The 17,305-nt window shown below is 34.2% G+C and overlaps 2 protein-coding genes and 1 long non-coding RNA gene across 4 annotated transcripts in view; all 3 read left to right on the top strand.

The window, feature by feature from the left end:
• LOC124452309 (hemicentin-1-like) overlaps window positions 1-17,305 on the top strand; it is a 275,710-nt gene that overhangs the window by 182,274 nt on the left and 76,131 nt on the right. The gene's annotated exons all lie outside the window — the stretch shown is intronic.
• The window catches only part of LOC124451726, a 32,511-nt gene that overhangs the window by 12,495 nt on the left and 2,711 nt on the right, over window positions 1-17,305 (top strand). The gene's annotated exons all lie outside the window — the stretch shown is intronic.
• Window positions 3,493-17,194, top strand: LOC124451698 (hemicentin-2-like). Its single transcript, XM_047002313.1, has 6 exons — window positions 3,493-3,594; window positions 8,312-8,380; window positions 8,605-8,949; window positions 13,135-13,410; window positions 16,210-16,485; window positions 16,573-17,194. Exons 1-6 carry the CDS (start codon window positions 3,591-3,593, stop codon window positions 16,908-16,910), a joined length of 1,308 nt encoding a protein of 435 aa, XP_046858269.1. The 5' UTR covers window positions 3,493-3,590; the 3' UTR covers window positions 16,911-17,194.

The following is a 17,305-nucleotide window of genomic DNA, read 5'->3' as shown; positions in this document are numbered from 1 at the left end:
ACTTTATGATTTCCAGAAGGAAGCCATTTTAGGATAGGAAAATAAACTGGTCAATTTCACTCATTCATTGGTTGTTTTTGATAACAGTGTATTGTAATACTGTTTTTGAATAAGTATTTTCTATTTATCTTACTATACACCTGCTTTCCTGACTTGTTTCCTGTGTATACCAAATTGTTTAGAACAGGATCACGAAAAGGCCCTGAAAAAGCACGAAATCTTATTTCCGATAAACCTAAGTCGTAAATTTCAAAATTTGTCTTTGATTAGGGAATGCCTTGAGACTCATCTAGTTAAAAGAAGACCATAGTTGGATAGTTAAGAACACCTTAAGTGATCTACTATGGAGCGCCAATCGTAACAAAAATTATTTACAGTTTATACGGTTTCATTTTGAGTACAGGGCTAGTGGGTTGTTCGACAACACAAAGAGAGCCTCAAAAATGCGGCGACCTTTAGAAAATTTACCGTCTTAAAACTTGAAATATAAACAAATGTACTGGAGAATCCCAAGTGTTTAATATCGCAATGCTCCAGACGTACAAAAACCTCCATCATTTGGGAGTAACAATAAAACTTAAATGAAGATATGATCTTCGCACCTTGCTGGACAATTTAAGTGCGAAGATCATATCTTCATTTAATTTCAAACACCGCACTGCATAAAACATTCATATAACAATAAAACTGTTAACGTTTTGATATTTCATTCTCGATTTGAATGCTAAAACAACAAGAGCAATAACTTTAACTTTATAATACATTTACATTCAAAGGCCTAAAGATGTTTTTCTTTGATATCGTAGTCAGCAGTTATTAAGTAATGGAGCATTCGCAAAGAATGGCAAAAACGTTTGGTTAGATTTTGTTGGGGGCTAAGCCTTCCCACAGTGCTGTGTCCAGTCCTTTGAAGCTTAGTGTTAATATTGACCTTGTAGTATCGGCTAAAGGCAGACATTCCATTTTTTATTTTTATTTTATAAAGTGAGGGTAGGAGAATATTCATATATTCAGCACTGCCCTGCTGGGGCCAGTTGCACAAAGCCTGGATAGCGCTATCCATTGGATAGCAACAATTTTCAAGTTTGTAAAAAAGGTGTTTATATTTTACTTACGACAAAGAAATTTTATAATCTCCGAAACAATATTTATTTCAGACTTTTCAGTGAGTGCTTAGTTCGATTTTTATATTTTTTGCTTTTTAAAAGGTTTTATAAAAGTTTGAAAAAATTGCTATCCAGGCTTCGTGCAACCGGCCCATGATATCTTTTGAAATTAAAATCGCCAACAAAAGAAAGTAGCAGGAAAGAGCTTAGTACATGAATATTCCCACCCCCCCTCACAATTAGTGTTCTAGTCTAGTTTCGCCCCGTCTTGTCTTAACTAGATGGGTTTCTGGGCATCCCCAACCCAAGAAACAGCTGTAAACATTTTTTTACTATAAGGTGGGTGTGCAACAATTCCCAGGGAGTAAGAGAAAAATGAAATGCTCGCCATGTTGGATGAATTATTCATTGTAAATAAGGAAAATCCTTTGTTAAAATCATGCAACATGGCCGTTGCACTTGCAAACCAAGAATTGGCACCCCATTCCTTGTATTCGGGTCTGGTTCAGTGGTCTGGTTATGCAACCTTCTTCGATCATTATTTTTTTATAATTTATTTATAATATCTATGGTTTTAATCATAAAGATAACATGTACTATGCAATGTTACACAAAATAGTGAGAATATGAACTTCATTGGCCTAACTGGCCTATATTAAATTTTGACGATAAACAATGAAATAAATATTTGCACGCCATGGACCCGGAAATAATTTTAAAAGAGTAAAATTTCGTTCATTTAATATGTTATCAAAAATTGACTGATTAGTCCATTTGTAAATAATTTTATTGACATTTCACTGAGTTTTCTTTGGATTAAGAACTTTCCACTTTTGCATCATAGTGGAAAGTACATGTTTGTAATTGATGATCGTCCAGGTTAATAAAGTCCTGAGAAGGACTGTTTTGTTGTTGTTGACTGATGTTTCGACAACCTTAGCGGTAGTCATCTTCAGAGTCAAATGAGGAGTAAACGTGAGGTTAGCCGTATTTGTTATCTTGTTCACTGTAGGGTTTTCATGATTTTTCTCAAGTACATCATTATAGCTGGAAACTGGTTGTTGCCTTTTGATATCTGGTCAGAATAATGTTCGTCTTTTATCAGTTTCAATCAACAAGGTTCTTACTGATGCACGTAGAAGTACTTGTTACAGTGTCCTCTGCTACTGACTCCTCAGCATTGAGCTTAACAGTTAAAACCTTTCTTTCCTTTTTTTCAATGTCTTTATCCATGTCCACCATGCATCTATGACGTCTCCTGGTCTTTGCTTTTCACTCTTGACTTTCATGAACGGATTTTATGAAAAAGATCCAGGATGTCACTTTTTCTTTGTATTTAACAAGTACGCAAATGTCACACACAGACGTCACATTCTTCTTGTTCATTTAAACTTCTTCCAGAATTAATAAAGTTTGATATTCTCTTTATATCCTATTGAAAAACAGGGTCTTGCAGAGATGCAGGGCTCAGAGTCTATTTCACCATTACATATTCCATGTTTTACCAGGAGTTAAGTCTGTGTGTCATATTCACAATCATGTTTGTTTGCATGCCAAAAGACAATCGCTAAACTCAGGTGACGTTAATTGTGGCGTAGCTATGTCACATTTGAAAAATATAAGTTATTCTAGCGCCGAAGGTTATTCTAGAGCTAGTTTGCAAAGTTACCTGGATATAGGAAGTTAATTATATAAGATTATATTACGCGTAATCTTGTCATCCGACTTTGCCGATGATTTTCTACAACTTATTTTTTTGTGCACTCTCCAGATTTTGGATATATTTTAAGCAATAAAAATATCTACAATATGGCCAAGTTTAAAAGAATTCTACCGTGTAGTTTTTTATTTATAGGCCTTTGTTTGCAAAGTTACCTGGATATAGGAAGTTAATTATATAATATTACATTACGCGTATTCGTGTCATCCGACTTTGCCGATGATTTTCTATAACTTATTTTTTTGTGCACTCTCCAGATTTTGATATATTTTAGACAATATAATTATCTATATCCTGGCCAAGTTTAAAAAAATTCTACCGCTAAATTATACGCTAATTAAAGGAAATGAAAAGTACACTGTAACCTAAAGTTTTGTGTTTTGTTCAATTTTTTGACTTTTATACTTTCTTTGTAATGGTTAAGGACAGTAAAATAGTAATGTAAAGTAGTAGTTTTTAAACAATTTAGTAGTTTTTCTTCAGCCATTGTTTCCTGAAGACCATGTTATGTTATATGTATGGCACGAAGTACTTAAAAATATACGTTTCGTAACCGCTGTCCAGTTTGCCAGTCAGAAATATCGACGTATGGTTGATTTTCTCAACACGTGCTTGCTCTTCTCATATGTCACTTATGATTCTCGACTAGTGGTTGGAATTCTCGATACACTTTTGTTTGGCGTGCCATAACTTTACGTACGTCATACGTTGCGAAGCAGGAAATTGAGTCTTTCTGAAATTCTCACTGAAGAAAACCAAATTACATGGGTATGTTACGTTTTGCTGTATTTTTAGTGGAATAACGTACTTGTACTTGTTGTCTTGAATGAAAATATTGTTTTGCTGTAAAGTTTTGGCGTAAATATTCATGGCATTCGACAGGCGCTATTGAAACGAGTCTCTTATCGAGAATTCTTAGTCCGAACAAAAATTAGCCAATACTAAAATTGTGTTTGTGAAGGAAAATAAGTTTTAAGCCTAGGCCACACTATCGTCCATATCGACGAAAATCAGAACGAAAACTGCCGCAACGAAAATTTTGAACGAAAACTCGACGAAAATTTCGTTTTCGTGCATATTAGAAGAATTAAACTTTTGACCTTTTTCGTTAACGAAAACGCATACTATTGGCTAATAATATCAGACTTTGTACTCAAATATACGGTGGCTGGTACGGTCACCAGAAAAATAATTTAGAAAACATAACAAACAATAAGAAAACATCACTCAAAATCATACTACACATTTCAAAATACTCACTACACATTTCAAAATACTCGCTATACATTTCAAAATACTCACTACACATTTCAAAATTCTCGCTACACATTTCAAAATACTCACTACACTTTCGTCCCAGTCTTACCCTGGTCTGGCCTGCCCACGGTCGTCATTAGTTTACATCTACGAAATTGACGTGATGGCAGAAAGCAATATAAATATACGCTTCCGATATTACTAACAGTTCAGTACGCGTAAGGATATTTTGATGCTATTGTGGCGATATGTTGTCTATGTGGAATTCGGCACATAGACAAACATATCGCCACAATAGCATCAAAATATGCGATACGCGTACATGAACTATTAGTAATATTTCTTCCAGGGATTTCTTGGTCTTGGTTAGACAACACGAGTGGTCAATCTACAGATTACATGTAATTGTATTTGTATTGGTGATATTCGACAATCATTAGTTTAACTAATGCACTCATTGACGTGAGTTCTAAATTTATGCTTTACTCGAAATTACCGAACACATTTTCTTTGGCGTTTCTTGTGCAACAAATTATAGCACTGTGTGTAAATTTCCTCTTTGGTTTCCTTGTTATTTTTTGTAACGCATCACACAAGTACGTACGCGACATAGCAGAATGCAAATTCATATACTCAAATTTTGCTATTAAAAGTACGGACATGTGTTGAAAGCCACTGCAAATACATTTGCTTGCGATATGTAGATCGTCTACTAATGTTGTTGCCCGACCAAGTCCAGCAAAACACTGGAAGAATTTCTGATTAGAGTTCAGCCAATATTTTCATGCTATTATCCCAATGTCCCATTTTGTTTGTCTTGTGAAATGCGAAATTATATATTTAATATGCTTACTTTATGATGTCATGTCAGTTTCGTAGATGGAAACTAATGATGACCATGGGCAGGCCAGACCAGGGTAAGACTGGGACGAATGTGTAGGGAGTATTTTGAAATGTGTAGTGAGTATTTTGAAATGTGTAGTGAGTATTTTGAAATGTGTAGTATGATTTTGAGTGATGTTCTCTTATTGTTTGTTATGTTTTCTAAATTATTTTTCTGGTGTCCCGTACCGGCCACCGTACAAACATGGCGGAGTGGCAAGAGGTTTTGATAAATCAGGGCTAATAGACTTTCTAAGATGTGTGCCAACTTTAGTGATGTGAGGTCTAATTAAATCCAAAATGTAGTCAAAATTTGTCGTCGTCATTCGCAAGTATTTTATGTGTCTATTTTCATTGTTCGGCTCTCGTAATTCTTTAATGAAGATGTTAAATAGTCCAAGACGATCACGTCGTTTATTAATTGGATGAATCCAGTATCGACGTTTGCTGTTGCTTGTTTTCAACTTTAAAAGCAGTAACTTTTTCTTAAGAAAAAGTAATCTTTTTCTTTTAAAGATCGCCATTTTTTCTAATCCGTCAAAAATGCCGCTTGCTTATTAGCCAAAAAAGTTTTGGCTTTGCAAACATGCTTGTAATTTTTCGTCGTGTCTGGCATACATTTCGTGCACGAATTTTCGTTTCGTTTTCGTTTTCGTCAATATAGACGATAGTGTGGCCCAGGCTTTAGTCTGAATTCGAGAAAATCTTCAATAATATGGTACACAAGTGTATACGTTATAATACAACAGCTTTTTGTATTGATATGCTTTGATGAAGATCTTTTTATCTTAACGTCGCTTTAAACAAAACTTTTTAAGAATTTTGATGCATTTTGAATTTCATAATTTTAAAAGACCAAGACGAAACACTACATTAAATATTAAATGAGTATGTTGGGTTTCATTTCTTCTTTCATTCTTGAAAATATTTCTGTACTTCCTGTTGTATTGTTTAGTTACCAAACTAATAATGGCCTGTTTACATGGGAATAGGGTAACCATACTTGCAAGGCTATCTTTTTGTGTAGGGTGACTCTACTATTGACAGGTCTGTGTATTACTATTAATGACAGCAACATCAGCATGTTGTAGACTTGATTGCAGATGAAACATTTTGCCTTCCTTGAGGCATATTTATAAAGATCCATAATTCAGTGTAAGACCTCTGAAAATTGTTTCAAATTCATTTTCATTATATTATCTTCATTATATTATGTTCACAATGAAGACTTAACATTCATAGAATAAAAATCTTCTTTGCCATCTCGAAAACTTCCTTGTAGATGGTGGATGGGCTCTAGTTTTATTGTTTGTCTCTGTAGAGTCATGTAGCACATTTTGTGTATAATTTTGTGCTTTGGAAGCAATTTATTTTCCCTGATATGCAAATATGTTGAGTAGATATGATTTAAACATAGCCCTACTGAAAGGGATTATCTTATCTCAAACGTTTTTATGGTTTATGAAATAAAAACATAACCTACTGTTATGGTAACCTTATCAATTTGATATGGAAACCCTAACCCTCAGGGTTACCCTAGCACACATGTAAATGCTACATATAAATCAATGTAACCCTTGCTAATGTAACCCTTCTGGTAGGGTTACCCTACCTCCATGGGCCCAGTGTGCGAATTAGTTAAAAAAAAAACGATCGATGTGCAATTTTTTTGACAAAAGTGTTTCTTTAGAGGCATAATCAAATCGATATTACTTAAGTGCTAATTGTTAAATTAATATTTTTAAACGTGAACAAATTCATATGATTCACGACAGTGTTTTTCGTGTATCGTTTGAATAGAAGTTTTTTGCACATCGTTTGAAAAAGTGATGTGCAATTGTTTTCATTTTAGCTAAAACGATGTGCAAATTGCACATTGCACACCGCTAATTTGCACACTGCATGGGCTTAACAATCACTATATTTTATCATGAATCATACTTTAAACATTTGCCCATAATCCTTGAACTTATATAATTTTGTATGCCTTCTTTCTTGGGCTTATATAGGTGGGTCTTGTTTATGTGGAGTGAATGCTTAGATTATATTGTATGGCAGTCATCAGCACAGTATACACAACACAGTCTTTATTGACAATAGTATGAAAATTCTACTGACAAAACATTAAAACATAGTAAAATTATGTTTGAACAGTTTACAACTACATTAATTCTTATCCTCTAATAAATTTATGCTTGTGGGCTTTTCTGTGGACCGAGTTGAAAACTAAACTAACTTCCAATTGCAGTAGTTACAAACAGTTTGTAATAGGTAAAAATTCATTCAAAACTAAAGCATTTTGATTGAAAAGAGAAGAATTTCTGTTCACTATTATTTAAGATTTACACAAAATTACTTTCCTGTACAGCTAACTGTCTTTTCCTAAAGTTCATTTTGCTAAAGCAATGTCAATCCTTATATATAACCAATGTTTCTTTTGTAGTTTGTGTATCGTCTTTAATAGCATCGTTGAATGATTTAAATTTCAAGTTTATTCTGTTAAGAACATTAGGAAAGTTAGCCTGCAAATTTGGTTGTGCTATGTAAATTTCAGATCATTGTCATTGTTCATTTGTTTGAAATCTATTGTTTTTACAGCTAGTGAACTCGTGTATAATTTGCATAGCAGAACTAAAGATATGTCACTGGTCACATATGATAATTGTAATGTGAGATGTAAATGTATTCAATGATTCACAATCTTTAGGAAACAGTATTTATGTTCATCTTATGCTTTTCCAATCAAGTCAAGAAACAAAAATGTTAACCACGTTTGCACAGGCTTATGTAAACTGAAGAGACCTTTTGGAGAACTCTAGAGCTGATCAGTGCAAAGCAGGTTTTGCACTTGCTTGAGCGTTCTCAAAAAGATCTCCAAGGTTTGCATAAGATTTTCAAGGTTTGCGTTTTAATTTTCCACAAAGTGCATTAGTGAACGGTTCACAAAATCCTTTAATTGATCGAGGTTGAGCTACGATCGATTTACCCAGGCTAATGTTAACTCAGCCTTTGACCAATCAGCGCACACGTTTACTTTTTTTATTTTATAAAGCAAATTAAAACACAAAAAATTTCTTGCAATGATAAAGATATTTCTGTGGTGGAATTAATGGAATATATTGCTACACAAAATGTTTCCCATTTACGAGTAGAAATTACTATTTATTTTGATGCACCATGTTTAGTTCTGTGCACTGGAGATGGGCCGCAGCGCCGACTATTTTTACCAGTTCAGAATTGACGAGATGGAGCTGAAAAACTGGAATTTTCACAGCACTAACCATGTTGACTCATGATTTTATTTTCAAAGATCATAAGCATTAAAATTCATCATTTAATTTTTTAGTGAAAATGGTAAAGACAAATTTAGTATTTTCGACTGTTACATTGATCACATTTCTTGGTCTTGCCAAAGGTATTTAACTTCAAATATCCATTTCTTTTTTTTACTTAAATGATTTTTGATGTATTTTTAGTTGTTGTAGTAGTAATATTTAATTAGTTTATTTTTTATTCACAATTTTTGAATAGAACCTGAATTAAGAAAATCAATTACTTTTGTTATGTTAGTAGAAGATGTATTTTTTCCCTAAACTATCTTTTTATCAGTCATAGATATTAGCTAAATTTCAATTTCAGGAACAATAATATCTCCACCTGATGGTCAAAAATTTGTATTTTTGCTTGGATCTTCTCGCAATATAACTTGGACATTAAATAATACTGGAAACTTTGCTTCTCGGAGTTGGACCTTTAGGACATTTGACACTCCTTCTTTAGAAGCTCAACCAATTGTAACAATAACTGATGATGAAGAACCAGATTATCGTACATCAGTCCTTAAGTCTTTTGGTTTAGATGTTGAAGTTTTTAAACCTGCAACTCTAATGTTAAAAAAGGTTAATCAAAGTTACATTGGTGTTTATAAATTTTCTATCGACGCTCCTGATCCCTTTGGCTCATCTGTAAACGTGTCTATTGCAAGTAAGTAGTATTAATTATTTTTAACTTAGCAGCGGGGTTATCCAAGCCTTTCATGTAATCTGAGTAGCTTTAGCATCGGGCGTAATTATACGATATATGACCGCGGTCTGGAATCCTATAGCTAAATACTTGAGCCGTTGAGCGAAGACAAATGCGAAGACTTGTTTTGTTCTGTTTTAATTTAAAAAGGAAATTATAGGGTATCTTTTGATTTGAATAATCTATGTTAAAGTGCTTGTATCACAAATTTTACTACATTTGAGTATAGGACAAAAAATAAGTTATTGATACCACTTTCGATTTTTGTGGTATAAAATTTGATATCAATTGATCAACTGGTAATATCACTATTATGTCTCGCCGAACAAAGAACAGTCTATCCACGCTTACAGATGCTGATGTTAAAAGCTTGATTCTGAAATTGCCCAAAACAGATGAAACCAAAGAAAAAGATATTCCATCAGAAAGATATGCCAAAGATAACGGAAACAAGACGAAAGAAATTGAAAAGTGCATCGAACCTAATGATAAAGAACCAAAAATTCGCGCACACATGGTTGATGTCGAGACATTTGTTTTAACGTTAACCAGCACAGACAAAATTGTTTCAGAAAAGTTAGACATCGTCGATAATGCAAGTAAACTCGACCAAATCCTCAATCGTCTACGTATTTTAGAAGAAAAATCGAAAAACGATGATATCGAAAAAGCCGTCCTTCTAGTCGACAACGCGAAAACGGCAGCCGAGATTGACCATTTGAAATTTTTTATTAGCATGCTAAGAGAACAAAACAATTGAATCTTGTCTCTCCTAGTTAACAATCAAAATGCTTGGATAGATGTCAATCCTAAGAATCAACCCAAGACCAATCAACAAAAACCAACAACTAATCCTCTTCCTCTAGTAAATAGATTTGGAAATCACCACGATAAATCCCAACTGAATGCTTACCGCTGTAAGTAGAAGGAAAAGTTTTTAAAATTAAAAATTGGCAATCCTGATGAAGACAACGAGCAAACTGACAAAAAAATTCAATCTCAACGGAATGCCTACCGCAATAAGCAGAAGAAAAGTTCACAAAATCAAAAATTGACACTCCTAATGACGACCAAGATATAACTGACCAAAAAACCCATAATTATTCAACTGCATCAACTCTTATCATTGGTGACTCAATGTTGAAACATATAGATCCAAAAAAGATCTCCTGGGCAGCGAGATGGAAATCTACCTGCCACTCCTTCAGTGGTGCAAAAGTAAAGGACATCCAGCAAAAAGGCCTGGAGATTCAACAAAATAAATATGGTACTATTATTATTCATGCTGGTACTTATGACTTTATCAATAGTAGGGCTGATGAAGTAACCACAGGTTTAGAAACCTTGATTGTAAGTTCGAAGAAGTTAGCAGGTAAAGATGGAATTTCAAGTGTTGTAAAAAGATTTGATGGCAAGGTTTCCTTAAATAAAATGACTTTTTATAATTCTCTCATCTACAAATTATGCTCTAAACATAATGTTTCTTTTATAAATAACGAAAATATTGGCAAAAATCACTTTAATGGCTCCAATCTCCACTTGAACAAATTGGGAGACCAATTTCTAGGTAGAACTATTTATCGCCACCTTACTCTCCTAATGATTTCTTTTTGCATTTTGAAAAATTAATCAAACAATTTGACGATCAAAATAAAGAATTATATATTCTTGGTGATCTTAACTGCGACATGCTTAAACATGAACCTGATACACCAACAAAGAAAATTATATCTCTATATGAATTGTATCAACTCTCTCAACTCATTAATGAGGCCACGCGAGTAACACTGTCAACCTCCACTCGTATTGATCATGTAATAACTAATAGCGCAGACAATATTTCCCATTCTGGCGTCATAAATAGTGGAATTTCTGACCATAACTTGATATTTGCGGTTAGGAAAATTAACTTCTCAAAAAAAACAAAATGAGAATACATTTGAAATTTGAAACATGAAAAATTTCAATAGTGAAAAATTTATCGAAGATTTAACTTATCAGCAGTTGGAGCACATATTTTATTTTGCTGATAATCCCAACGACATGTGGAATTTATGGAAAACGCTATTTAATGAAGTACTTAATAAACATGCTCCTATACAACATAAGAAAATCAAATCCAAAAATGTACCTTAGGTTACAAGGTACATTAAACAACTTATTATCAGCAAAATTATGGAGAGGATTTTATACGACCAAATTTATGATCACTTAACGAAATTTCACTTACTACGTGACTCCCAATTTGGCTTCCGAAAGCATCATTCAAAAGCTACAGCCTTACTAGATTGTACCAATAGTTGGTATATAAATATTGACAAAAATTATTCAACCTTGTTGTGTTCATTGACTTAAAAAAAGCTTTCGTCACTGTTGATCGTGAAATTTTACTAAATAAATTTAAACTGTATGGCATAAACGGAAATCTTTTATCTTTATTGACATCTTACTTGACAAACCGCACTCAGATATGTCAAATTAATGGAGCTGTTTCATCTAAACAGTTGGTCAAGTGCGGTGTACCTCAAGTTTCTTTATTTGTAAGCACTTTTGTAAAATTGAATTGCAAACTCAACGGCCATTTTTATAGTAAACAAGAACAGCAGGATGACTATTTTCTGTTCTTTGAAAGTTCAGAGTTTCCTCCACTTTATCATAAAGGGCATTACTTGTGCATGGTTTATAAAGTAATGTAGCTATATATAAGCAGTTTGCCGAACGTATTTATTGGTGGGTTGCAACCATCCCCTTGGGAGTAAGAGAAAAATGGAATGCTCGCCATGTTGGATGAAATTTACATTGTAAATAAGGAAAGTCCTTTGTTAAAATTATCCAGCATGGCGACTGTGAGGTAGCTTGCAATCCAAGAATTTACAAAATCACAGAGGCAGACTGCCCTATTAAGACACCCGGAAGTTTCCCGGTGCTCCACGCATTCATATGCTCTTTTGCGTTGGCTCTTTTTCCGGAAAATAGTAAATAAAACACTGGCAAGCCTATTAAAGTACAACAGGGTAAAGATAGTATTGCTACAATGACAAAATGCAAAATCATCAACGTGTATTAGTAAACTTCCCAATTTCTATTGACATTCAGCTTTTTAGTAGTCTACGCTATTTAAAATTGCTTACAATTTGTTAGGTTAAATGCTTTTTTGTTACTTCTAGCATAGTATTTTACGTCAAAACATTTTGTTCAATGGTGCAAGCAAGTGATATGGACTAGCCTAATGCTGGGAACATCATGCAGTTCTCAAAGAACAAAATCCTCAAAATCTTATTTTTCGTTTTATTAGTTATGTAGTTCATTTGAGTTCTCGCCTTAACTTGGTATAGCGAAGTAGCTGTCAATAATTTATACTCGATATAGCAGCACATGCACTTCAGTCCCTCCCCCTACAAATGGCTACTTGCTACAAACAAGCACCCCTTTCTGAGTTTTCCTAGTAAGTCATGAACAGGTCAGTCCACCCTCGCAACACCACAGTATTTGGGTTAGAATTGTAGATAAAAATAGACCAGGGGGTGCAGCGTATATCGTTTGCGGGAACTAAAAAATATTCAAACGATGTGCAACCGTAAATGGTTAACGACATAGCGTGTGCCGGTGTTTTTTCCATAATTCCATATGCCTTCAGCCCCTGCTTCATACTAGTGTTTTAAGATTTAGCGGTTGTTTGGGCCGTCATGTGGCCCATGTTATTGGTGGATTATAAAAGTATGAATTAATTGTGTATTAGCAACTCAGATAAGGAGAGAAGTCAAATGAAATTTTGCGATAATAGGGAGCTTTAGCAAAGACTACGAGTACGATTTACGTCATTTTGGCGCGAAAACATTGTTGCGACAACAAAAACACGTAGCCGTCATCAATCTGAGTACGATGTTTTGTAAAAAATTCGTAGTCGCGACTACGATGTCTTTTTAAGCAAAGAAAGTAGGTATATTTATTTATTCTGTAAGAAATTAGTTTACAGTACTATTTTCAAATCAAGTTTGACATACACAGCACATACAACAATAAATTTTATTCTTTACAGATGCGACATTCCTCTTCCGGTTTTTACCCCTGTCTCACTGACTCTTACAAATAAATACCCTATTGTTTGTATCATGACTATTATTATGATTCTGTCTTTAATTTCAGTTAAACCAACAGTGTCGATTAACTGTTCATCTCCTCTGTTTGTGAATGAAAGTAATGATGTGTCATGTGTATGTAAAGGTGAAGGAGGTAACCCTCCTGCTAATGTCACATGGTTTGATAAAGATGACACAACAGTTCGTGGATTTGGAGTTGAAAGTGCGACTTTAGTAATCACTGGTGCCTCACCAAATGATCGTGGAAGTTACAGGTGTAAAGCTGAAAGTTTTAATGATCCACGTTTCATTGACGAAAGATCCATTGAAATAATAGTAAATTGTAAGTTGCGAACTTATATATTTAGTACTTTTGCAATAAGGTTTTCAAATTGTGAAATACGGAATGCCTTGAGACCCATCTAGTTAAGAGAAGACCATAGTTGGATAGTTAAGAACACCTTTAGTGATCTACTATGGAGCGCCAATCGTAACAAAAATTATTTACAGTTTATATGGTCTCATTTTTAATACAGGGTTAGTGGGGTGTTCGACAACATAAAGAGAGCCTCAAAAATGCGGGGACCTTTAGAAAATTTACAGTCTTAATACTTGAAATATAAACAAATGTACTGGAGAATCCCAAGTGTTTAATATCGCAATGCTCCAGACATACAAAAACCTCCATCATTCGGGAGCAACAATAAAACTTTTAACGTTTGGATATTTCATTCTCAATCTGAATGCTAAATTAACAAGAGCAATAACTTTAACTTTATAAATCAAATTTTCAAAAATTATTATTAATATACATCTTGAAATTTGAGTTATTATTGTTATGTTGTTGTTCTTTTCTAACATCAAAGTCTTTTACAAATGAAATTTTCATTAAGCAAGTTGGTTAATAATGCAGCGGTTTAATCCAAAAATCTCATTGGATAGCAGTTTAGTGGAAAATTTCCACTGATCCGAAATGATATTCTTGGATAAGCGTGTATATAGCTTGTAACTGATCAGTTCATCTGGGCCACGCTTATACATCTTGGATTCCCGTTGTAAGAAAAATATAAACTATAAAATGAAAATTTCAATGGTTACCAAATCAATGGGAAAATTAGACTAAATTGAACTTTCTAATTAGCGTGCTGCCTGCTGGATTTGCCAGGGCAGGACCATGCACACTTACACATCTCGAAGTCCCGTCTGGTCCCGTTGTACCAACTTTTTTCTTTTCTATTGTCCTTTTTTATCGTTGTGAAGCCATGATTAAACAGGAAAGTTTAAAATCTCACTGTCAACGAAGGTAAAAGGACGAATTTTACTCTTTCATTTGTTTTTGTTGATGTTTAATTGTGTGTTTAATTTTCCAAGAGTCTCAATACATTACATGCGATACGAGGGAAACCAAAGCTCAGTATTTCTCACGGAATCATAGATTAATTGTTTTATTATACACTAGGTGCCAAAAAAATGAGTCCAGTTCCAATGTTGGAAAAATTGTGGGAAAAAATGTGTCTTTTGAAATATATATTTACAGTAACCACTTGAAAATGCGCAGTGAGACCTGAAATTATCTCCCACAATTGTTTGGAAGATATTTCACAATATCTAAGCGCATGGGCAGTACATTGGGAAATGGCAAAAGATTTAAGTGAAGGAGTTAGAGGACAAATTGTTGCTCTTACTAACGAAGGTTACTCACAACGAAATGTTGCTGCAAAGCTGGGAGTGTCCAAAGGAGCTGTGCAGCGAACCGTGGAAAGATTTAAAAAGACGCAATGTTATTCCAGCTTACCAAAACCTGGGAGACCACGTATAACAACAAAAAAGAAGATCAGTTCATAAAGCTAAGTTCTTTGCGCAACAGACGAGCAACTGCTAGCAACATTCAATCGTCAATTAACGCCACCCGAGAGAAAGCAATCAGCAAAATAACAGTAAGAAGGAGATTGGCTGCAAGTGGTCTGAACGGAAGAGTAGCAGCTTCCAAGCCGTTGCTTCGCCCGATAAATAAGCGGAAGAGATTCTTATGGGCCAAAAAATACAAGCATTACAGCGTAGACTATTGGAAAAAAGTACTTTTTACTGATGATTCAAAGTTTGAAATACATGGAAATAATCGCCGTGTTTATGTGAGACGAAGATGTGGTGAAAGATTGTCAAGTCAGTGCCTCAAGTCAACCGTGAAGCATGGGGAACATTCAAGTCTGGGGCTGTTTCAGCTTTAGTGGTGTTGGGAGTCTTTACAGAATAAAAGGCAATCTTGACAAAAAGCAATACCATTCTATTCTCTAAAGGCATGCTGTACCATCTGGCGAAAGGTTATGCGAGAGAGGACTTACCTTACTTCAGGATAACGATCCGAAACACAGCTCCGACTTGTGCACAAATTATTTAAGGAACAAAGAAAATCAAGGTGAATTGAAGTTCATGGCATTTCCGCCTCAATCGCCCGATGTTAATCCAATTGAACACTTATGGGATGAGTTAAAAAGAGAAAAAGTGAAACATGATGTAACAAGCCAGGACAGGCTATGGGATGTAATCTCTACATGTTGGCATAATATTGAACCATCTACACTTCAAAATCTTGTTAAATCTATGCCAAAAAAAGTTGAAGCCATTTTGAAAGCTAAGGGAGGACATACCACGTACTGACATTGCTTTTTCGAGAACTTAAAACCTAACATTGTTGTGACAGAGTGGTGATATGGTTCAAAACTAAAAATATGCATTCGCTATTTAGTGGACTCATTTTTTTGGCACCTAGTGTATATAGGAATAAAATTCATAGATTTTCACAGCTTTTCAATGAAATCAACGTCTCTTTCGGTGGAGATTTGTCTGTCGAGATTTTGTTGTAAAATGCTATAAGGCCGAAATGCTTTTTTATGCTATTAAAATCAGCACGCAACAATTTTTCACTTGTTTCCCTGACGAGAAACATTGCGTTTATTTTATCTCATGTGACTACGAATAAACCAATCAAATTTGACATACACAGCACATACAACAATAAATTTTATTCTTTAAAGATGCAACATTCCTCTTCCGGTTTTAACTCCTGTCTCACTGACGCTTACAAATAAATACCCTACTGTTTGTATCATGACTATTATTATGATTCTGTCTTTAATTTCAGTCAAACCAACAGTGTCGATTGGCTGTTCATCTCCTCTGTTTGTGAATGAAAGTGATGGTGTGTCATGTGTATGTAGAGGTGAAGGAGGTAACCCTCCTGCTAGTGTCACATGGTTTGATAAAGATAACAACATAATTGGTGATGTTGGAGTTGTAAGTAAGACATTAGTAATCACTAATGCATCACCAAATGATCGTGGAAATTACACATGTAAAGCTGAAAGTTTTAATGATCCACGTTTCATTGACGAAAAATCCATTGAAATAAGAGTGAATTGTAAGTTGCGAACTTATATATTTAGTACTTTTTGCAATAAGGATTTCAAATTGTGAAATACGTTGAATTTTGACTTTTAAATTTTAGATAAACCAAGAAATACGGACATAATCCTATCAAAAAGTAATCCACAAATTGGTGAAAATGTGACTAAAACCTGCGTATCAGATGGTTTTCCTCTGCCAACCTTCATTATTCATCGTAATAATGATTTTTTCAGCAATGGAACGACGTACACCATTCAATCTGTCAACATCGGTCACAAGGGTGAATATCATTGTATAGCAATGAATAAACTGGGAAATGATTCATCTCCTTTAAAAAAACTCGATGTTCTCACTGATAGTAACGAAGGTAAAATTAAGAACCTCAGTTTATCACTTGTTGGACTTTTATTTTGCATTATGTACGAACTTTCTTGGTAGCAAATGGTGAAAGACCGATTTCTATCTTATTATAATTAGCATTAGACTTCTTGAATGTACTTGAATACCCTTATAACAATAAAATTTCAGTAAACAACGAAGATTGCTCTGATTACATAACTTTTTACTGGCTCGTAAGGTAAACAAAGACTGGCAATGTCTGCATGCTGCATTAACCATAACATTTTTTTCTAAGTATATATATTCTTCAATGACTATCAGTAAAAATATGTTCAACTTATTTGTATTCCCCAGTATAATCATTAAAGTGTTTATAAACGTAATATGCCTAGAGTTCATTAATTTAAATAGATTACTTGGCGTGAATTGCTTAAATGACTAGAATTTCAAACTAGCAAATTTTCACGCATTTCGTGGCACGCATTTCAATATTG

Source organism: Xenia sp. Carnegie-2017, unplaced genomic scaffold, assembly GCF_021976095.1.
Source record: "Xenia sp. Carnegie-2017 unplaced genomic scaffold, XeniaSp_v1 HiC_scaffold_24, whole genome shotgun sequence".
In the NCBI taxonomy this organism is placed as follows: domain Eukaryota; kingdom Metazoa; phylum Cnidaria; class Anthozoa; order Malacalcyonacea; family Xeniidae; genus Xenia; species Xenia sp. Carnegie-2017.
This window is presented reverse-complemented; position numbering and strand designations above follow the sequence as displayed.